Genomic DNA, 24,147 nt, shown 5'->3' with positions numbered 1-24,147 from the left:
TGTAAACTTAATTTACTTCACACACATTTATGCTAGAAATTGTACTAAACTTAAAGAAATTGACTTTAAAATGTATGTCTGCTTCAGAAGAAATTTTTTTATAAGTGTATACACTCTAATTGTAGAATTCTACATGTTTTACCTGTAGGCTGCATAATGGCTCACCCTGTTTTAGATCAAACGTGTTGATGCCTGTGAAGAGAAACAGTCAAACTTGTTAACAGATGTTTTATACATGAAAGTAGTATTACATTTTAATTTTCTCAAAGGCACTTATTAGTCTATCTTGTTTCTTGAAAATGTTTTGTGTATCAAACTTTGTTCTATGTATATATTTAAGATTAGTTCTAATGACTATTCCCTACTGCACTTCTCCATTTCCAATGTCCATTTGTGCTTGGCCGTCTTGTGTACAATTTCACTAGAGGGCAGTGCTATGCAAGAAGTGCAATGGTAAGTGCTGTATCTTGCCAACAAATCTTTTGCAAAAGAATAAATCTATACTGCATTTTTAAAAACCTAAAAGTTAGAAAAGACTTGTATTTAAAAGCTGCATCCAGTTTGTTTTATTGAACCTGAACATTCACGCAGACTTTATTCCCATATAGAAATTGCATTTGAAATTAAAGCTTTTGATTTTAAAAACTGGCATTTTTAACTGCCTTTATGACAATACAGTTGAAGGGCAGTGAGGAAAGCGTCAATTGTGTCATCAGTTAGATTGAGATAATCAGAGGTAACTGTAAATTCTATCCTGCTGTACTTCAATACAGGATATGCAGCCAGAACAGAAATTTTTTACTGTTTCAGTATAGCACTTTAATTGATAAAACATTGTCAAATGGTTGCTGCCAGCAAGAAGCTTGGAAATGCCAAATTTAATTAATTTTAAATGCATTTAACTATAAATGGGTAGTGTTTCGGATAAAATAGATAGCAGGCTTGCTGCGGTAGTTGTTAAATTACTTTTAATCCATTTACTACAGACGTTTGTTCTCCAAAGACACTTGTGTGCGGTAATTGAGTCACACTCCTTTTTGTCTATGCTCTCTGCATTTCCTAGCATCGCAAGCTCTGAAACTGCAACTTATACCAAATATAATTTTTCACTGTTTCTTGTTCTCTGCTCTGCCCCCCTTGATTTGTTTTTCTCAATCTGTCATTCCTCTCATATGTTAAGACTGTAAGCTCTTAAGGGCAGTTATTACACCTCTACCTTCATATAACGCTATCCTCAGGAGCCAAAAAATCTTATCACGTTATAGGTGAAACCGCATTAAATTGAACTTGCTTTGATATACCGGAGTGCATAGCCCCATCCCCATGGAGTGCAACTTTACCACACTCTATCTGATTTTGTGTTATATTGGGTAGCATTGTAATGGGGTAGAGGTATATCTTATTGTACATTGTGTACAGCACCTAGCATGATGGCATTGTGAGCCACACCTATTAAGTTTCCAGCTTTCTCCGGACTTGGAGGTTTGCACACTTACCTGTGATGAAGTCCCCTCTGACTGCCTTATTATCAAACCTCTTGTGGAAGATGGGTCAAACACATGCTGCATGTGGTAAGAGACATCCTGGTTCCTCAACAGGTGCAGACAGCCACTGCGCACTCTCCCTCCTCTCTGCTGTGGTCCCCTAGGCCAATGTTTTTCAAATGTGGGCACCAGGGGCTTTTCTTGTGGCTACAGCCTCCTTGATAGAGATGAGGTCGGGGGCAAAACAGCAGCCTTGCCCCCGCCCCCAGAGAGAGACATGCTGGAGGAGAAAGCAACTAGTGAGTTCCTGGCTTTCTTGGGGGTGGTGGGGTCAGGTTTCAGCCCTGGGGAGGCCGGTGGCAGTCTCCAACTGTAGGGCTTCAAGATGCAGTGGCAGGCTCCAGCGTCCAGACCTAGGATATGGCCAAGGGCACTAGACTCCAAATGTGGGGTTTCAGGCTCCATCCCGGGGGCCCCCGCTGCACAGCGGCAAGTTCCGGCCCTGGTCTCACCCCACACCTTCCTGGCCCTGGCTGCCTCCCCCAGTGCTCAATGTATTCCACCCCCATTGTCCTTGGCCCTCACTGCATCCTTACCCACCTCCCCTTCCAGGGTTTAATTTGTCCTCTGACCTTGTCAGGGCTGAGTAAGTCTGCTGTGAAAAGTGATATTTGTGTGTTTCATACCACTTTTCACAGCCGAATTAGTAGCTAGCTGGTAGACTGTGAAAAATGACATTAACATACAAGTATCACTTCTCACAGCAGCAGACTTACTAGCTAGCAAGTCTTTTTTTTTTTAATGCAACCAAAAATGCTAAAGAAAAAATCATAAAGGCAAAGTGCAAAGCACCTGATTTGTGTTTCTATTCTGTTTAAGTCCAGTAAAGAATAGAGACAGCTGTACATTATTTTTATTATTGGATCTGCACAAAAAAACCTGTACATAAATAAATTATAATGATTTGGACATGTATCTGTGCATTGTTAGGGGGCTTATTCCTTCATCCTCTCACTTCCCTGGTCCTTCTTGCATGAACAGAGAGCAACAATACTCAAAGTCCAAAGGCACAAACAATTCGATGTTTGTTGGGGTGAACTTCCAGCAAACATGATTCCAGTTTCCTTCCTTAGTGTCCCCTTTCCCAGCTGTGACACCACAGAGCCTTGCCTCTGTCCCTGTTTCTGTTCCCATCCCTTGTTCCCATTTCCCCCTTTAGCAAAGCATGATCCCAATTTCCCCATCCCCAGTTCCTGTTCCCAACCTCTCCCCCCTTACTTCCTGATTGACTGCAGACTATATAGTAAAAGTTGAGTTCTGTTTAGCTATACCTTAACCAATCATTTTACTGAAATTTAACTAGCCAATCCTAACATATTGTAACATGATTATTTAGCCAATTATATCCCACCACCTTAATTGGTTTACACCCAACAAAATTAATTATACAGCAGACGGAAACAATTACAGAACCAGACAGAGATCATGCAAATAAACATACAAAACAATACAGAAGTGAGGATTTCACAGCTGCATCTATATAGACATAAGGGTTTTCCAGCTGTGTCTACTGATAAGTTTTCTGTCTGGTAAGGATTCAATCAGATTAAATTTCCTTTTACATGTTCTAGGCTTTTTCCTTTCTCTGGAGGTGATAGATCGGATCACCTTCCTAACAGCCCCAGATTACCTTATTTCAATATGACCAAACAGGACCTCAGACTGTCACAGTAAGAAAAGGCCATTACACAGACAGTGATTTTTTATTTTCTTTTATACCTCTATAAGTAGCTAAGTGATAAGAATACACCTAAATTCTTCAAGTATAGGCCTTTGCAGACAGGCCTGAATACCTATATCCTAACATGCATATTTATTTGTTTTTTCTAAAGTTAATGAAGTATTTTAGGAAAAATTGTCATAGCAGCCAGCAGCAAGAGTTGTTGCGGGAACCCCTGCCCTAGGCCTTAGGCAGATGTTGGCAAACATCTGGATCTGTTGATCATTTTGCATCATAAGAGTGGGGAATGAGGAGCAGAATAACTTGGCATAGCTGAGAGGCAGGGGGCCAGGTAGGGAGTAAGACTAGCACATACCATGCAAACAGGTGTTTGGGAATGGGGCAAGATTAATGTTGGGCCTAAATAGCAGAGAGAGTATGTGTGGGGAGAGATTGGATGGGGGGATTGTCTGTAGAGGGTATAGAATTTATTGGGTGTGATATATTAGCTGGAGTGGAATTATATGGGAAAACTAGGCATGTACAATTGTGAAGGAGTAGAATTAATTGGGGTGGGGGGCTTGTTTGGAGCACTGTGGGGGGAATATAGAATTAATTAGTGGTCTGTTGGGAATTGATTTTTTGAGGGGGTTAGAAGGAAGAATGAAATAATGGTGGAAGTAAAGAAATCACTTTAATCTAAAATTCATTCTCTTCTCTCTGGGGACATTTTTCTTCAACACAATTGAAAACAGATAAACGAGTACAGGAGAGACATCCCACAACCTCACCCAAGGGGAGAGAAGTCAGCAACAATTATTCCATTAACACAAATCAGAGTTTTTGTACTTCGTACACATTCTTCTAGCTGCTTTCCCCTAGTGTGGTAAAAGGAATCCCAGTCATATCTGGAGTAGTGGGAGTGGGGCTGGTATATACTCCCAAAACACAGGGTTGTCAGATGAGCTGGAAAACTGTGTCTCGTCACCAATAACTCTACTTCATCCGTTAATGATTTATGTAAATTTGACTCTGTTGGGTTAGGGTTAGCTGAAGTTGGCTTTTTTTGCTAATCTCTGAGGCCTCTAGACATTATTGCTATAAAATGTGACAAGCCTTCAGAAAATTTATGCTTTGCTCGGCATTTTGGCAGATACTCACTTTTCAGCTCCATTTTTTCTTATGTACCTTTATCTGGTCCTCTTTCTGTGTCTAAGTAGCAGCCTTCTGGTTTTAGGAACTGCATAGAATGTGAATACAAAATGTCCCTGCTGGATGGTCACAATTACTATCTGTTTTGCCTCTGGGCAGATGATGGAACATCTGAATGCGACATCTGTTGTAGGATGATACCTTTAATTTGCAATTTCTGGGTGAGCTCTTTGGACTTTATTTCAGCATATACTGAGGTTTCAGATTCAGATTTCACAATCTGTTTTAGGGCTGAGTAACCAAACTTTCCTAATTCTGACTTTATACATAGCTGTAGCGCAGTCCTCTATGCTAGTGTATATGATACTGAGTGATATTTAATTTCTTGATTACATCTACTCATATCCTCTTATGCCCCAAATCTTGGTTTCATGGGATGAAATTTATTTCTGTCCTGTACAAAGCCGGATTACTTGAGCTTTCTGTGGGGTGGTTAGTGGGAATTTTGGTTGAGGGGATGGAATTTGCTCACCAGCCTGCAGGCAGTCCACATGCTGGAGTGCAGCCCCTCTGCATTTGCTCTGCAGCCCTTAAACTGGACTAATGGTGGGGGCTACTCCACTCTCTGTGCCCAGTCCATTGGGGACACTAATCACAGATATCATGTCCCTTCCTTAACTTCCCCACTATGCATCTATCTGTTCAGAGACCAGTGTGGCACATCCTTCCAAACCATACAGGTGTGGACCCCTGCTTGCACGGTCAGCCTGCCCACCGTGACTATATCCATCATGTGAAAGGAAGGGAATTATGCAAGTTGTCCACTGCACAGGTGAGGTTGCTCCCCCCCCCCCCCCCCTCCCAAAGTAAGGAAGTAGATTTTAGGAGAAAAATAAAATATTGACTCAAAATTCTTTTCAGGAGGTTATAATTGATAGTTCTTTGTGGAGTGCTTGCTCATGTCCATTCTGATAGAGATGTGTGCTCGCCACATGCACCAGTGCCAGAAGTTTTTCCATTCATCCATAGGAGAATGTCTCCGACGCACTCTGGAGTGGCGCGCATATGCCTCAGTATAAGTGGCGCTGCCGGCTCTCCTCCACCCTCAATTCCATCTTGCCACCAGTGACTGTGCTGGAGTGTTCCTTGCTTCAGCAAATCTCCTTGTCCAGAACTGTTAATTGTGAACTTTTCTCCTGTAAAGAATTATTAAACCTGTTAGATAGTTCCCTTGATGTGTTACTTAGCTAGTTGTTAGTCGGGACTTAGCCTAGGGATGGTGTGTGCCCTGGTCCCCAGGCTTACAACGGTCACAGGGTTTGAAGAAATTGATGCCAGTGAGTGACCCTCACAGTAGATGCTTAAGGTGCTTGGGGGAAGCCCACATAAGTGACAAGTGCTAAATTTACAAAAGTTTCAAGCCTCACACAAAAAGACTGGGACATTAGTCTCTGAGCACTACTTAGAGTCGGCACTGACACTGGAACTGCCCAGGTTGGAATCTGCTCCTAGCACTGTGGCTTCAGTGTGGAGTGCTCTGCTGGTCCGAAGATGGAACCAGTGTCGATTTTCCCCCTCCCCAGCACTGTCTGGAAAGCGAAGAAAGGCCTGGAGGAGTCAATCTCTCATGTCCTCTCCTTCCCTTTACAGGACAGGATGGGAGAGAAGACCCTTGGAGCTGCTCACTACCACCATGCAAGAGTTGGGGTCCAGCTCCTGCTGAGCCGGTCAGCCCATCCCAGGACCCACCTGCTACCCCGGACAGCATCTTGGGAGTCTGGCACATGGCAGTGCCATCAACCCCAGAAGCCCTGCAGGTGGTGCAGGATATTTTCTCTACTAGTGCCGCCCACATGGTTATGGCAGCACCGCAGTCCAGGGGTAAGCCTGCCATGGGACCTTTCCAACACTCAGGGAATGTCCCACCAGTGCTTGCCCACCCAGAGCCACCACGTCTCAGAGATGGAATGGCCCGCTCAGCGAAGTCCCCGGCGTCAGTCCTCAGCCTCAGGGCATCACTCATCAGGCTCGAGGCGCAGGTCCCCGGTGGTATGACGCAAGCCTACTGAGGTGCAATCATCCCCCAAACAGCAGCAACGAGAATGTCGTAACCATTCCCTGAGTGTTCAGCACCGGTTCTGCACAGGAAGCCGGAGGTCCTGGGAGCTCTGTTACCAGTCATCAGCGTGCCCATTCGGATTGGCACAGCAGCAACGATGCTTCCTTGCTTGGCCATGTTCTCACTCCCGCTCTTGTATGATGGATCAATTCTGGTCGGAGAGCATTCGGTGTCAATCACTGTATCACTATCGCTGATCTGCCAAACGCTGACACCACTCACTGGGACCTCGATACAGAGAGTTGGCACCCTGTTGCAGGTCCCAGTTGGAGCTCCGGAGCCAGGACCGAAGGAACTGAAGTTATTCATCAGCCTTGGCACTGTCTTGGTCCCCCGTACGCAGCCCTTCCTCATCATGCTCAGACGCAGACCAGGAGTCCCTTCCGCAGGACAGGATTGGTCATCAAAGTATCGACACCCTCCATGGCACTGCCACCGGTACCATGGCTATAGGGCCAGTGGCCCAACCCTGGGAGTTTCCCTAACCATCACAGGAACATGGGCTAGCCCATGGGGCCTTGAGCAAGTGGTCTGCCATGGCCTCCCACCCACTGTTTGGACACAGATGCGACCATGCAAGAGACCCCCTCTGGTTGGCCCAACCTTAACAGAGGGTCCTGCGGAAAAAGTCTCAGGGGTGACGGAACCACCTGCCCCTGCTTCTGCCTTCTCATCACCCATAGGATGACACTAGGTCTGACCAGGAACTTTTAAAGAGGGTCTCCTCAAACTTAGGGCTGGAGGGCAAGGGGCTGGGGGAGGCCTTCGACTCCATTTTTGATGTACTCAGCTCAGTGGCCCTGACTAGGGTAGCATTGCTGGTGCATGAAGGGGTAGCCAAAATCACAAAATCATTGTGGTAAGATCCTCCCTACCTACCCTCTATTTCTAAATGGGCAGAACACAAATATTTGCCTGTTTAAAGGGTGTGAATACTTATATACATATCCTGCCCCAAGCTCTTTGGTGGTGTCGGCCATCAATGTGTGGGAAAGACTGAGCCAACTGGGAGCAATTCCCAGAAATAAAGACAGAGGCTCAATTTATTTTGGAGGAAAATGTATTCATCTTTGGCCACTTTCAACGCTAGGCTCGATCTTCAGGCCCTGCATGGCCAATAAGATGTGAACATCTGCCAGTCTCTGGCCAAGTTTTGCGAATCCCTGCCTGAAGGTCCCAGGAGAGAATTCCAGGCAATCTTTGATGAGGGCAAAGCGGTAGCTAGAGTGGCTCTCCAGGCAGCCTTTGATGTGGTGGATGCCATGGCTTGGACCATGGCTCAGCCATTTTGATGAGGAGAGCGGGCTGGTTGCAATCCTCTGGACTCTCCACAGAGGTCCAGCAGTCAATGCAGGATCCTTCATTCTACAGACAAACCCTGTTCCCGGAGCAAAGAGATACCAAACTATATGGGTTTGAAGGACTCCTGGGTTACCTTACTGACCCTCGGCCTCCATACCTTGGGTCCATCTAGGAAGAGGTTTAAGCTGCAATAGCCACAGAGGTTTGGCAGTCAGCCCAGGTCGAAGCTCTTCCATGAAAAGGGCAAGGGCTACAAATGCTGTCAGCACGGTCCAGCTGTACCCACAGCCAGCAGGGTTCAAAGCGGGTGTTTTGAGGGTGCGCCAGAGGGCCACCTTTCAGCCTGGATCCTGCTTCCCACCATTTCTTCAACCATCTGTCACCTTTCCTCCCTGCCTGGGCCTCTAACTATGGACCCAGGGGTCCTCAGTACTGTGGGTCAGGGTTATGTTCTCTAGTTTACTTCTATCCCTCCCTGTCCTCCTTCAGGGACCCTTCTCATGAAAACCTGCTTCGGCAGGAGGTACAGAGCCTTCTGCAGGTGGGAGCTGTGGAGGAAGTCCCTCTAAACCTCAGGGCAAAGGGTTTTACTCCTGTTACTTTCGGATTCCAGATGCCAAACTGGGGTTAAGACCCATCCTTGACATGCGAGAACTCAACAGGTATCTCAAGAAGTTGAAGTTCTGCATGGGCTCCCTGGCCTCCATCCTCTTCCTCCTCCATGGATCCAGGAGACTGTTATGCTGCTCTCGATTTGAAGGATGCATATTTCCACATAGCGATTTTACACAGACGTTTTCTCCTTTTCATGATAGGCTCCGCTCACTTCCAGTTTGTAGTGCTTCTGTTTGGGCTGGCAGTTGCACCGATGATGGTGGTGGCATCTTACCTCGGAAGTCAAGGTATTCAGATTTATCCATATCTCAACGACTGGCTGGTCAAGGTGCAAGATCCAGTCCGATGTTGCAGTACTGCAAGCCACGTGCCATGCCCTGGGCCAGTTGATAAACGAGAAATCAACTTTAGTTCCAGTGCAGAAGATATAATTCATCGGAGCCATACTCAGCTCCACCTGTGCCAGAGCCTTGCTGCCACAAGACAGGTTCCTGAAGATGGTGGATCTTATCGTCTGACTCTCCACGTTCCGTCTCGCAATGGCCCAGGTCTGCCTTCGGCTACTGTGCCACATGGCAGTGTGCACTTTTAGTTGTTTGGCATATAAGGCTCAGGTTGCGGCCCCTCCAGCAGTTGCTAATGACGGTCTATTCCCCATCCAGAGATCACCTGGACAAGGTCATCATGATTCCACCAAGGGTACTTACCTCTCTTCGGTGGTGACCTGATCCAAGCACACTCTTAGAGGGAGTACCGTTTGACAGTCCACACCCTCAGTCTCCCTGATTTCAGATGCCTGTGACCTTGGTTTGGGGAGTGCACCTCGGCAAGATGCAGACCGAAGGGACTTAGTTCCCAGAGAAGCTGGCATTACACATAAATGTCAAGGAGCTCAAGGCAGTCCGAATGGCCAGTGGGCATCTTCCTGCCGCACTTGACAGGCAAAGTACGAGTGCTGACATACATCAACAGGCAAGGGGGAGTGTGCTCGTCAGCTCTCTGTCAAGGAGCGCTTCGTCTGTGGGACTTCTGCATCCGCCTGGAGGCCTGCCACCTTCCTGGCATGAAGAATATGCTAGAGAATTGCCTCAGCAGGTCCTTCTGTCACCATGAGTTGTCATTCCTTCCAGAAGTGGTTCAGATGCTCTTCCAGAGGTGGGGAATTTTCCGATTGGACTTGCTACCAGATGGAAAAGGAAGTGTAGTCAGTTCTGGTCTCTGTAAGGGTGCCCTCGCTGACGCTTTTCTGCTTTTGTGGTTGGTGGGGGACCTGATGTACGCGTTTCTGCTGATTCCGCTAGTCAGCAGGGTCCTGTCAAAGATCATGATAACCCTCTTGTTCACCCCAGTATGGCTGCACCAACACTGTTTTGGTACACTGATGGTCCTTGGTCGCTACCAGGCCGCCGAGACCACCTCTTGCACCCAAATCTCGCTTCCCTCTACCTCATAGCATGAATGCTATGTGGCTGAACCTAGAGGAAAGGACCTGCTCTAGTGAAGTACAGGAGGTCCTCTTGGAGAGTAGAAAGTCTTCCTTTAGAATGACTTGTGCTGAGGTGGACAGGGTTCTCCCACTGGGCATCAGAACGGATCATCTCCCTGATGCATTCATCCATGCGATCCCTCCTCCTTGCTCCAACTGAAGAACCTGTCTTCCATCAAGGTTCATCTACGGCAATTTCAGCCTTTCACCTACATGTCCAGGAGAAATCAGTATTCTCACACGAGATGTCAGTCAGCTTCCTAAATGGCCTTGAGAGGCTCTTCCCACTGGTTCGGAGCCTGGTCCCTCAATGGGACCTCCAATCTGGTGCTCACAGGCTCAGCCTTCGAGCCTATGGACTCTTGTTCCCTTTCAGACCTGTCATGAAAAGTAGCTTTCCTTGAAGCAATTATGTCGGTGAGATGAGAGTCAGAGTTGAAAGCCGTGACCTTGGAGCCACCATATACAGTGTTCTACAAGGGCAAGGTACAGCTGTGACCCCATCCAACCTTCCTGACAAAGGTGATGTCACCTTTCCACGTAAACCAGGACATTTTATCCAGTGTTTTGTCTTAAGCGTGAGGAGAGGCAGCTGCACACCCTGGATGTTTGGCGTGCGTTGGTGTTCTATCTGGAACGTACCAAGCCTTTCCAATGATCAACTCAGCTCTTTGTTGCAACAGTGGATAGGATGAAAGGCCTGCTGGTGTCCCCTCAGAGGATCTTCAACTGAATTACTTCCTGCATCTGGACCAGTTATGAGCCGGCATGGGTCCAACCACCGACTGTTGTGAAGGCCTACTCAACTAGAGTTCAAGCCATTGGCAGCTGCCTTCCTGGCTCACATTCCTATCCAGGACATTTGCAGGGACGTGACATGATCTTCAGTGCACACATTCACGGAGTACTAAGCTATCCCCCAGCAGGCCAGAGACGATGCTGGGTTCGAAAGAACTGTTAATCTTCATGTCCATGAACTCCTACCTGTCTCTAGGTGACTCCCAAGCAGTACCACCGAAGTGAATGGACATGGGCAAGCACTAGAAGAAAAGACATTTAGCTTTTTTGTAACTGGTGGTGTTCAAGATATGTTGCTCGTGTGTTCCAGGACCTGCCCTCATTCCCAATAGTTGGCGTTCCCACACCTTCAGTTCCTTCTTGCCAGGGAGTTGGCAGCGCCCTTTATATTGTGGCATATGCGTTCCACTCCACAGAGAGCTAGAACCGATCCCCTATGGATACCATTGAGGGGGAAAAACTTCCGCCACCAGCACGTGTGGCGAGCTAACTTGAATGGACACGAGCGACATATCTTGAACACCAGTTATGAAAAAGGTAACCATCTTTTGCTTGCACTTCCACTCTCCTTTTACAGTTTGAAATGTTCTGGGGTTTCTGGATTCATTTCATTGTGATTTGTTTTACATAAAGGAAACTGGTAGATAAACTGATTTGTTCTCATCCGCTAATGTATGCCCACCCTTTACTGGGGAGGTGTTGTCACAGCTCAGAACTTTGAGCTTGTGAAATTCTGAAGCCTGGTAGAAGATGTATAAACCTAAGAATGGGAATAAATTACTTCTGATTGATTTGGAAGAATAAATTATGCCCTTACCCTAAGGTGAGAACAGTTAGAGGCAAGAACAGCACTAAATACACCAGAACCCTGTGTGAAAGATTCTGGAGTGCACAGGCATGCTTCAATCAATCATGATCCTAGAAATGGACTATGGAAGCAAATGGAGTGTTTTGAGAGAGAACGTGTTACTATACGTCCATGGTAGAGCCATCTTAAAGCGATGAAAAACTGCTCTCCATCTGGATGCTACGTGTATACTTGTACGCTTCTGAAACTTAATTCTTTTTGTATGAATAAATAATACCAGTGTTCCTTGGTGAACCACTGAGATGGACAGTAGAACCAATCTACAGGAGACCCTCTACGGATGAGTAGTGGGAATTCAGGTGAAACAAAATGTTAACTCAAAATGTGAGCTTCAAAGTAAGAGGGAGGGATTTATTTACAGTATGCGTGTGGGTTGAGGGAAGGAAGCTGGTATGGGACAATGCAATACGAAAATGTTGAGTTGAAAACCAGCGTAGAAAAGACAGTTGTGGTTTACAGAGGGCAGAGTGTTTTTCTGTTCCTTGGATCTGACACACTGAATTAGCACTTCAATGGCAAAGAAAAGGACAATACTGGCAAAAGGGAAAAAACCTAGATGTGATTGCTGCTTTGGAGTGAGGAGCCAGACAAAAGAACCTCCATGAATTATACAATTTGTTAGCGTCAATAAGCTTTGATTCTTGTCTTGCTAACAATATTTTTAGCAACATTGTCCAGAAGCTTGTCTGTTGTTTTCTTTTGTACAGTATTGTATGTGATGCTTTATAGATTTTTATATGGGTTGCCAGTAAAGGTAAATTTTTGTCATCTGTCACACATTCGTATGAGACCTCCATTATTTTCTGTTTTCTCTGAGATCATTGTCTGATAATTGTAGATAAACATTTTGTTCTCAGTGGTAGCCACTAAAAGAAACCTCCTTACCCTGTAAAGCTTATGAACTAAGTCTGGACAAGTAAAAAAAGTAACAAAAGGGTTTGTGGGTAAGGGAGGTCATGTATTACGGTAAGGTATATGGCTGATGAAGTTAGTGAAGCGTATATATCAGGGGTTCTCAAACTGGCGGTCAGGACCCCTCAGGGGGATCGCGAGGGGATTACGGAGGGGATAGTGAGCTGTCAACCTCCACTCCAAACCCTGCTTTGCCTCCAGCATTTATAATGGTGTTAAATATATTTAAAAATGTTTTTAATTTATAAGTGGGGGTCCCACTGAGACGCTTGCTATATGAAAGGGGTCACCAGTAAAAAAGTTTGAGAGCCACTGATATATATTGAAAGTTTTACAGATATTTGGGGAGATAGACTTTCTTAGTTGGGGGAAAACTAGCATTTATATATTTGATTGTATTATCTCAATTTTATCTAATATACCTTTATATTTTAATTTGTTTATGGCAAGAGTATATATTGGGGGAAAATCAGTGGTCACTAACAAAGAACCTTGAACTGTGACCTTATAGTTGGAAATAGAGGTAACAAAATGAACTTCGAGATAGGCCCTGCAGTTCACATGCCTTATCACCCACTAGGGGCTGCAGAGATTCTCAGAGCGTAAAGACCTTTCGGATGCTAAGCATGGTTACAGCATCGTTCCCTATAGAGGTTACTAAGGCAGATGTATATAGGAATCATTCACCTATTATTAAAGATTACTATAAATTCTTGTATAATTTAATTGTCATTCAGAGGCTTGAGAATTCAGTAATAGTCTGTGTGTACCATATGATGCAGAAAAAATGTGTAATTTTAATAACTTCACTTGTGGTGTTTGTGCAGTTGACCTACAAACTTATTACAGGTCACCAAAGAAGGGGAGTGGCATTGGCATACGGAAAAATGAAATGTCATTTGTGACTGGATTAGGTGTATTTCTTCACACTTAGTGATGCTAATAGTAGTTGCTATTTACCCATCATTTACCATTGGTTACCATACAGTGGTGTACAAGATATATTTATTTCCTTTTCCACAATAGAGGGATTCAGATACTGTAGTGATGTCTTTGTCTTAACTATTGCTAAATGTTGGCCATTTCACCAACATACATCTCACACTCGTAAAAATTGTAGGGAATTTCTAAAGATTCTTATTCATTAATAAATGTCCATTTACTTTATAGCAAGCTTACTTTGCTTTTAAATACTACCAGGGTATATTTCTGCTTTCAGACTCTTGCTTGAGGCATTTTGCAAAGCACTCCCATGTTCTAAACTTTATAGAGGTGTCAGAAATGTTCAAGAGTGAGAATTAGACTGGAAAATGTTTAGAGAAATAACTCTCACTTCTCACTGATGGAAGCTGTTACTAACTATCTGAATATTTTTTAATATCTATAAACAAAAGTGTAGTCCTTGTCTGAAAACATTAGGCTCTGATCTATAAAAAGAATGTATAGGTTTAACATCTAGATGAGTCAGGATGTCCTATTTATTTGCGGAAACATGGCATGGATACTAACTCATTCTCATGTACTGCAGGATTTTTTTGCTCTGTTATGAAAATGTGGACGTGTATTTTGCAGTGCTTCTTTAATAGGCATGGGTAAAGTATTCACAGAATTTGAAGAGGGCTGTGGTTACTTTGATAACTGTAAATGTCTCAGTTGGCTTATATGCAGCCATTGACCATTCTGATTTTTGTGCCTTTTAACTTTCAGATGAAGATGGAATATTCTTGTTTCTCTCTAGTTTCCTAAAGAGTTCCTTACTTTTTACTTCTAATATTATTCTAGATTAGAACCAATAAAGTAAGTATGGGGTGAATGCATATAGATAAGATGTGGAGAAACTAAAAAAAGAACAAGATTTGATTTGCATTTTCTATCATTCTTGTATTGCTTCAAGAAGAAAATGCGAAGTGACTTGTGATTTTTCAGCTCCATAAGAGAGAAGGCATTCACCTTCCTTTCTTCTGTCCCCATCAAAAAACCCTTCTTAGATATTTTCAAGTTCTAATGGGATCTCCGTGAAAGCAATGGCAGACAATCGTTTCACACCTTTTTTCCTGGGTTACCTGTGCAGACGCCGTACCACGGCAAGCATGGAGCCCGCTCAGACGACAATCACCATAAGTCTCCTGCTGGCAGATGTGGGACTGCATTGCTACACAGCAGCAGCTCATTGCCTTTTGGCAGCAGGTGGTGCGTTATGATTGGTAGCTGTCGTCATTTCCTGGGTGCTCTTTAACCGACCTCTGTGTGGTCAGTCAAGGGCACCTGGGTAGACATGGGAGTGACTCAGCCTGGTCATTCCCATCTTCTGCCGAGCACCGAGGAGATGACGATGGCTAGCAGTCATAATGCAGCATCTTCTGCTGATCGCCCAGGAGATGACGATGGGTAGCAGTTGAACTGCACCATCTGCTGCCACCCTGAAGATGTAAAAGATAGATGGAGTGGATCAAAACAAGAAAGAGACCTGATTTTGTTTTGTATTAATTTGCTTCCTCCCTCCCTTCTTTAAATCAATGGCCTGCTAAACCCAGAGTTTTGAGCTCGATTCTTGAGGGGGCCATTCTGTGTGACAGTTGTTTCTCCTTGATGTAAAGCCACCCACTCTGTGGACTTTAATTCCCTGAAAGCCATGTTGTCAAAGCAGACAATCATTTCACACCTTTTTTCAGCCCAGACACCATAGCACTGGGATCATAGAGCCCGCTCAGATCACCACGGCAATTATGAGTACTGTAATCACCATGCGCATTATCCTGGAGTATATGCAGAACCTGCCAAAGCAAAACCAGGGAAGGAGGCGATGGCAGCACGGAGATGAGTGATGAGACATGGACATAGACTTCTCACAAAGTACGGGCCCCAGCAATGTGCACATCATGGTGTTAATGGGATAGGTTCATGCTGTGGAATGCAGCTTCTGGGCCCGAGAAACAAGCACAGACTAGTGGGACCGCATAATATTGCAGGTTTGGGACAATTCCCAGTGGTTGCGAAACTTTTGCATGCGTAAGGGCACTTTCATGGAACTTTGTGACTTGCTTTCCCCTGCCCTGAAGTGCCAGAATACCAAGATAAGAGCAGCCCTCACAGTTGAGAAGCAAGTGGCGATAGCCCTGTGGAAGCTTGCAACACCAGACAGCTACCAGTCAGTTGGGCATCAGTGTGGAGTGGGCAAATCTACTGTGGGGTCTGCTGTGATCCAAGTAGCCAATGCAATCAAAGAGCTGCTGATATCAAGGGTAGTGACTCTGGTAAATGTGCAGGTCATAGTGGATGGCTTTGCTGCAATGAGATTCCCTAACTGTGGTGGAGCGATAGACAGAACCCATATCCCTATCTTGGTACTGGAGCACCAAGCCAGCGAGCACATAAACCGCAAGGGATACTTTTCAATGCTGCTGGAAGCACTGGTGGATCACAAGGGACGTTTCACCAATATCAGTGTGGGATGGCCAGGAAAGATACATGATGTTCGCATCTTCAGGAACTCTGGTCTGTTTCAAAAGCTGCAGGAAGGGACTTTCTTTCCATACCAGAAAATAACCTTTGGAGATGTTGAAATGCCTATAGTTATCCTTGGGGAGCCAGCCTACCCCTTAATGCCATGGCTCATGAAGCCATACACAGACAGTCTGGGCAGTAGTCAAGAGCTGTTCAAGTATAGGCTGAGCAAGTGCAGAATGGCGGTAGAATGTGCATTTGGACGTTTACTGACTCGAATAGACCTCAGTGAAACCAGTATTCCCATTGTTATTACTGCTTGCTGTGCACTCCACAATATCTGAGAGAGTAAGGGGGAGACATTTATGGCGGAGTGGGAGGTTGAGGCAAATCTCCTGGCCGCTGATTACGCGCAGCCAGACACCAGGTCAGTTAGAGTACAGGAAGGCGCGGTGCAGATCACAGAAGCTTTGAAAACCAGTTTCATGATGGGCTAGGCTACAGTGTGAAAGTTCTGTTTGTTTCTCCTTGATGACGCCTCACCCCTGGTTCACTCTACTTCCCTGTAAACTAGCTCCCCTCCCCTCCCTCCTTCGATCACTGATTGCAGAGGCAATAAAGTAATTGTTGCTTCACATTCATGCTTTCTTTAATAATTCATCACACAAATAGGGGGATAACTGCCAAGGTATCCCAGGAGGGGTGGGAGATGAGGGAAGCACTGGGTGGGGTTGAGGAGGACGGAAGGACAAGGCCACACTGCACTTTAAAACTTATTGAAGGCCAGCCTTCCGTTGCTTGGGCAATCCTCTGGGGTGGAGTGGTTGGGTGGCCAGAGGCCCCACCACTGTGTTCTTGAGTGTCTGAGTGAGGAGGCAATGGAACTTGGGGAGGAGGGCTGTTGGTTACACAGGGGCTGTAGTGGCGGTCTGTGCTCATGCTTGCCTTTCCTGCAGCTCAGCCATACACTGGAGCATATGAGTTTGATCTTCCAGTAGCCTGAGCATCGACTGTTGCCTTCTGTTAGCAAGCTGACACCACCTATCATCTTCAGCCCATCACCTCTCCTCACGTTCATATTGTGCTTTCCTGCACTCTGACATTGTCTGCCTCCATGCATTCTGCTGTGGTCTGTCAGCGTGGGGGGACAGCAGGAGCTCAGAACATTTTCATCCTGAGTGCATTTCTTTTGCCTTCTAATCTTCACTGGCCTCTGCGAAGGAGAAACATTTGCAGCTGGTGGAGGGAAAAGGAGAGTGGTAGTTTAAAAAGACACATTTTAGAGAAAAATGGGTACACTCTTTCATGTTAAACCTTGCTGTTCACATTACACAGCACATGTGCTTTCATTACTAATCACATTTTGCCTCTTGTATTGAGGGCCTGCCAGTTTGGTATGAGAGATCACTCATGCTTCACCCCTTCCCCCACTGCATGGCTAACAGAGGGGAACGTTTCTGTTCAGCCACAGCTGAGCAGGAGCGGGCACCTCTGAATGTCACCTTAATAAAAGCACCTTATTTCAACCAGGTGACCATGAATTATATCACTCTCCTGAGGATAACACAGCGAGATAAAAAAACGGATGCTGTTTGAATGCCAGCAAACACCGGGACCGTACGCTGCCATGCTTTGTTATGCAGTGATTCCTGACTACGTGCTACTGGCCTGACGTGGTAAAGTGTCCTGCCATGGCGGACGGAATAAGGCCGCCCTCCCCATAAACCTTTTGAAAAGGCTTTGGGAGAAGATCCAGGAGAGCTCTATGGAAATGTCCATCGAGGATTTCCGCTCCATCCCCATACACGTTAATAGACTTTTCCAGTAGCTGTACTGGTTGTGAATACCAGAGCAAATTAATCATCAAACACTTGCTTTTAAAACATATGTAATATTTACAAAGGTACACTCACCAGAGGTCCCTTCTCTGCCTTCAGGGTCTGGGAGCACGCCTTGGGTGGGTTCAGGGGTTACTGTCTCCAGGTCCAGGTTAAAAAACATATCTTGGCTGTTGGGGAAACTTTCTTGCTGTGAGCTATCTTCAGTCTCTTCATCATCTTCCTCGTTCCCCAAACCCTCTTCCCTGTTGCGTGATTCTCCATTGACGGAGTCAAAGCACAGGGTTGGGGTAGTGGTGGCTGCACCCCCTAGCATGGCATGCAGCTCATCATAGAAGCGGCATGTTCGGAGCTCTGATCCAGAGTGGCAGTTTGCCTCTCTGGTTTTTACATAGGCTTGCCTTAGCTCCTTAATTTTTACGCGGCACTGCTCTGCGTCCCTGTTATGGCCTCTGTCCTTCATGGCCTTTGAGAGTTTTTCTAATGTTTTGGCATTTCATTTACTGGAACGGAGTTCAGTTAGCACAGATTCATCTCCCCATATGGCAAGCAGATCCCGTACCTTCCATTCGATCCATGCTGGAGCTCCTTTGCGATCCTGGAACTCCATCATGGTCACCTCTGCTGATGAAATCTGCACTCACTTGCACTTTGCCATGCTGCGAAACAAGAAATGAGATTCAAAAGTTCACAGGCCTTTTCCTGTCTACCTGGCCAGTGCATCTGAGTTGAGAGCGCTGTCCAGAGTGCTCAAAATGGAGTACTCTGGGATTGCTCCCAGAGGCCAATACCGTTGAATTGCATCCACACTACCCCAAATTCGACCCGGCAAGGCAGATTTCAGTGCCAATCCCCTCGTCAGAGGTGGAGTAAAGAAATGTATATAAAGAGCCCTTTAAGTTGAAAAAAAGGGCTTCATTGTGTGGACGGGTCCAGGCTTAAATCGATATAATGCTGATAAATTCGACCTAAAATCGTAGTGTAGACCAGGCCTCAGATTGTAGTGGGAGGAAAATAATTTATTCTGTTACTTGTAAATTGCATTTCTGTGAGAGGCTCTCTTGATCTGAAATGGCATGCCCAGCTTCCAGTGATGAATGCGTCTTCTGTTGTGTGTAGTAGAGAAAGTTATAGTTAACTTTGCAGTGGTAGATTTAGTTACCCTTAGGAGGGGACACCAAATTCCACGTAGGGAAAAGATCTAGCTACATCTCGGGGGCGGGGGCATTCAAAAATGCTTCTTACAAGTAAGGAGAAAGCTTTTTTGAGTACAGTGCTAAATTTTGTAGCAGGCAGAATTTCACGTGATGGAATGGCCTGTGGAAACGCAATATTTGTATTAGCTGGGTTTCAGCTAATAAAAATCTCCTAGGATGATTGGAGAGCACAAAATTCATCCTTTCCTGTCTTTTTGGTGTCAGACTTCTGTCCCTGAAGAATAGCTTCCGTAGTATAAAACTTTGAATGTAAAGACTGAAACTGCGTATTATATTTTTTTTCCTTTAAAGGTAAAGAGAGTTGTGTGGGTGTGCCTCTGCAGTCAGTATGCAGTGATAAGGATTTGTTGGCATTTGTAGCAGTATTGGAAATAGTCAAAGAGGTGCTACTGCAGATGGTTTTGCTTAATAGATTATAAGACATCCTTGTGGAGGAGGGAGGTGGAGATGTTTGTCAGCTGTGATGTAATTCTTTTTAGATTCTGAGCAGATCACTCATAAAGCCTGCTCTAGTCTCTAAGAATCACTTTGTTAGATGCCATTGCCTACAGTTTATATGAATGCAAGCACACAAAACATTGTCATGCTAGAATTGTCAAATAGATTAGGCTGATTGACATTATTCTAATAAAGATTTAGTGAAATGTATTTGCTATGCTTAAGGACATAACTGGATTTACTCATTTTGCCTTTTAAACAAATCATTTTATTTAGAATTTTGCAGCAACATGTCACTCAGTACAGAAGACACTGTGTGGCTCGCTGAAGCCTATGTAGCATATTAATTCTCAAGGAAATTAGTCTGAATACTGTCAAAGTGTGCGGTGATAATAAGTTGCACTTAAAACAATTTGTTCAGTCTTGTTCACCATTTTATGGAATTATTCAGAATTTTTTGAACTTAGGTTTGCATCCTTTAAATCTCTATTTTCCCAGCCTACTCAGTGAAAACTGTGAAGGTTTAAGTTGGAGTCCTTACCAAAACCAAACAAACAGTATTGAGTCCCTGCAGGCACATGTTCAACTAGAAATATTGCTAGTCTTCTGGCTCTCTGAGAGGAGGATACAATGTACATAATACAAATTAAACACATAAAGAATAGGCTTTAAAATTGGCTTGTTTGAGAGCCTGCAGGGATCTCTCCTGATTTGCCTGTCTCAGCAATGTCATCTTCCTGTCTCTACTTATGCCGACCTGTGTACATTTTGTATGTTCAAATCTTGCCTCCTAGGGTACATCTAAACTTAAAGCAGTGTGCAGAGTATAGACATTGCGTGCCCACCTAGAACTGGTATAAATAGTGTAGACCATGGTGCTTAGATGAGTAGTATTATCTGAACCCCCACATTTTTAGGGCTGCCAGGTTAGTTTTCTGCCAGACTGCCAAGTTGAAAAGGGCCTGTGGTGGTGCTGACCGGGCTGTTAAAAGTCCGATCAGCAGCATGGCAGGGGCCCGGGCTAAGGCTAAGGGCTAAGGTTCCTTACCTGCCTTAGCTCCGTGTAGCTCCCAGAAGCGCCTGCCAGGTTCTTGTGGCCTGTAGGCGTCTGGGCAGCCAGGGAGGCTCCACGCAGTTCCCCCTCCTGAGTGCTGGCTCCACAGCTCCCATTGGCCAGGAACCGCTGCCAATGGGAGCTGAAGGGGTGATGCCTGTGGGTGGGAGTGCTGCACGTGGAGCCTCGCTGGCTGCCCTATGCTCCTTGGGACCTCAGGGTCCTGGCAGCCACTTCCTGGGAGCCACAGTAATCGCTGCCGGGACCCCGCACCTGCTCCTACCCCCCAACCCCCTGCCCTAGCCCGGAGTCCCTTCCCACACTGTAAACCCCTCATTTCTGACCCATCTGGATCCTGCACCACACCCCATCCCTCTGCCCCAGCCTGGAGTCGTCTCCTGCACCGTGACCCTTCATTTCTGGCTCTACCTGGAGCCCTCAGCCCAGATCCCATAACCCTTGCACCCCTGCCCCAGCCCAGAGCCGTCTCCCGCATCCTGAACCTCTCATTTCTGGCCCCATGTGGAGTCCGCACCCTCAGCGCAGAGTTCATACCCCTCACCATCCGGCACTCCAGCCCTCTTCCCCAGCCAGGTGAAAGTAAATGAAGATGGGGGAGAGCGATCGACATAGGAAGGGGGTAGGGTGACCAGACGTCCCGGTAAAATATTTGGGTGGTTGTCCGAAGATCAGTTGGGACTCAATTTGTTATGATACTTTGCTCCACCAGCAGCACTGTGTGAGTGAGGGCGGGGCCTTGAAGAAGGAGCGGGGCGTCTGGGAAAGGGTAGGGCAGGGGTGTTCGGTTTTGTGCCATTAGAAGTTGGCAACCCTACACATTTATACTCTACCCAACTCTCTCTGTGCCCAAGCCCAAGCTTTTCACATCTACACTGCTGTTTTTAGTTGTGTAGTGTCCCATTGCTGGAGATTTTTACTGCTGTGTGTAGCTACACACTGCAGTGGGAAGTGTGGACACAGCCTGCCTTTCACTATCATATGTAGCTACACATGTAGTGCCTGTACTTTACATGCAGCTGTAAGTGTAGACATAGCCCTAATGTGCAAAATGTTCCCTCATATCGCACTTCCTTGTAGTATGTTCCAAAGAACTCTAGAAAACTGTCCACCTTAAGACTAGCTAGTGCACAGGTTCTGAGCCTTGGTTAAAATTCTACTTGAGGAGATTCAGCCACACAGCTTCCCTCAAAAATAAGATGATAGCTAAATCACCTGAATTGCTTTGAAAAATCTCAGCTGAATACCTCTAAAAATTAATAAACTTGGATTTGCTAATTTGATGTAGCTTTCATATATACAAATGAAAACCATTCTGTTATTCCTTATTAGCTCTTTTAGCCTCAACTACATACTGGTCAATTATCTGATGGAAAGAAAATATGCATAAAACAACACCTTTCCCATATGTTAAATTGGAAAATGACATGTATGCCACTTTTTCTGGAAGTTTGAAGGCATTCTGAAATACATAGGGTTTATCTACGTAAGACTTAAGTGTAAAATCGGATACCATTTATTTTTCAGTCTTTTGAAATAAGCGAATAACTTTGCATACTTAACAGATGACATTAATATTAATCATTTATTTAAATACTGATTGATTTTTTTTTCTCTAAGATACGAGAGTACCAGTACATCAGATTTCTGGATTCTCTGCCTTTAGTTCAGGTTTTAATTTTTACTAGTAAGACAAATAAGCAACCATCAACAGGACTATCATTCAGTAATGGTCTAAATGAGTAGTATAATTTTACAGTGGTTCTGAAGCTTTCCCTGAATAGTAAGAGTCCAGAACCACCTAGATTATTGTCACCTACCTGTTGCAGAGACTGTTTTCTATGTTTATATAATACCTACCATACTGAATTCCACAGGAAACAATAGATGAGGTGAGGAAGAGGAGGACATGGAGACTCTTTATGGATGACACATGTAGAATGGCTGTGAGATAAAATATATAAGTGCGCGCACACAAACATTATATATATATATATTTATTATATATGTGTGTCTGTGTATGTGTGTTTCTATAGCAAAAGTTTTTAATGTATTTTTTTGTTTTAGGCTTATGGTATGTCTGCTTTGCCTCTAAACTTGATAAAAGGAACTAGAAGTCCTACTTATGAACGTTTGGAGAACACTGAAGATATTGAAGAAGTAGAACAACGTATACTAAGGATTAAATCAAAGGTTTGGTATTTGTTATGTAACATTTCAAACTTTTCCATTTATAGTGTTCCTGTTGCTCAGCATTTCATATGGTCTCATGTTTAGATCATTGCTAATTTTCACAATGTCAGACAGACAGAAGTTAATATTCTCTATTCTTCCAAAGTTAGGTTCTCTCAATTTCTCCGCCAGATGATGGATTCCTTCCACGTGTTGGGACTTGAGTCAAAAATACTCAATACGAAAGCAGAAAATGGACTGTGCACTAGCGAATGCCTCTATTTTTGTTCACCAGGGGTACCTAACAAAAATGACTTGACAGTGTGTGTTGTAGATGTTGAAAAAATAAATCAGATTTTGTTGATCTCAGAACAAAATTATTATAAAACAATGAAAAGGATAAACTAAATAAATACTTCTTATTGCAAAGGACTCTATTTAGATTGAAAGAGCTGTCACTTAATTTATAGATTTGTGGCTGCACTCATTAGTCACATTCATCTAGTCAATGTGTATCCTGGATGTGATGCTGTAAAACTTTTTGTGGGATAACAGAACTCTCTAATCCTCTCTTCGCCACTCTGTCTCTAAAAGAGGCTATATTTGTAAAATGGTATTTACTGTGAATCCATATTCCTTGGTATTTAGTGATGATGACCAGGATTTTGCCTCCTGTTTTTCTTAATTGCAAATTTTAGTTACTCCCCATTATATTTTACATGAAAGTGTTAAGTAGAAATTGATTTCAGCAATGAGCATATTTCAAAATGAAAATTTGTGGCAGCAGATAGGTATGTAGCGCTTGGTTTTGTGTGCAGATTTGCTATTTATTTATTTATTTTATTTGTAAGGCCAGATTCTTGTGGAGTAGCATTCACATCTCAGTTGACACGGTTGTTCGCAATCTCAGAAGAAAGACAAATGATTCAATGAGCCTGGAAGTTGAACCACCTTTCTCCCCTATAGGTGGTCCTTCCAGGTCAGAGTTGAGGCATGTTGGTGAAACAGTTTAGGGTAGCTCAATCTCTTAGCCGTTAAAAGCACTGCATTTACTGAATCCTTCTAATGAGACTTCCAGTTTAAATTTCTTAGCAGAAAATTATAATGAAAATTGTGTAAAAATTATTAGAGCTGTAGCAAACCTGAGAGAGCCCCATAATCACAATGTTTAAGGATTCCTTTATTTAAAAAAGAAAAGAAAAATCCCTGAATGGAGAAATTTTTTAATTGTTTTGTATCCAAAATGTTATAGTGACAAATTCAATCCTTAAGAATGTTTGCCTTAAATAACCTATAATTGTAGTAGGAGACTGCATATCAGTGTTAAAATCAGCTTGTTGATTGGTTCATATGTTACCTAATACTTTTTTGTGATTTATTGCTTATAGTATTCATACAACTCATTACTGTGCATTCACAAATTAAAAATGGTATATTTAGCTTGCGTAGCTCTGACAGTGTATTAAATACACTTAAACACATTTATTAACATACTCATGTCCAGCATTTT

The 24,147-nt window shown here is 44.3% G+C and overlaps 1 protein-coding gene across 4 annotated transcripts in view; it reads left to right on the top strand.

The window, feature by feature from the left end:
- Window positions 1-24,147, top strand: part of LMBRD1 (LMBR1 domain containing 1) — a 232,243-nt gene that overhangs the window by 111,077 nt on the left and 97,019 nt on the right. For all 4 annotated transcript variants that reach the window (XM_032770339.2, XM_032770340.2, XM_032770342.2 and 1 more), the window contains exon 7: window positions 22,533-22,658. In XM_032770339.2, coding sequence (XP_032626230.1) covers window positions 22,533-22,658 — 126 coding nt within the window. The remainder of the gene's footprint in view (window positions 1-22,532; window positions 22,659-24,147) is intronic.

This window comes from Chelonoidis abingdonii, chromosome 3, assembly GCF_003597395.2.
Source record: "Chelonoidis abingdonii isolate Lonesome George chromosome 3, CheloAbing_2.0, whole genome shotgun sequence".
NCBI lineage: Eukaryota > Metazoa > Chordata > Testudines > Testudinidae > Chelonoidis > Chelonoidis abingdonii.
Note: the sequence above shows the minus strand (reverse complement) of the source record. Positions and strands in the feature narration are given on the sequence as shown.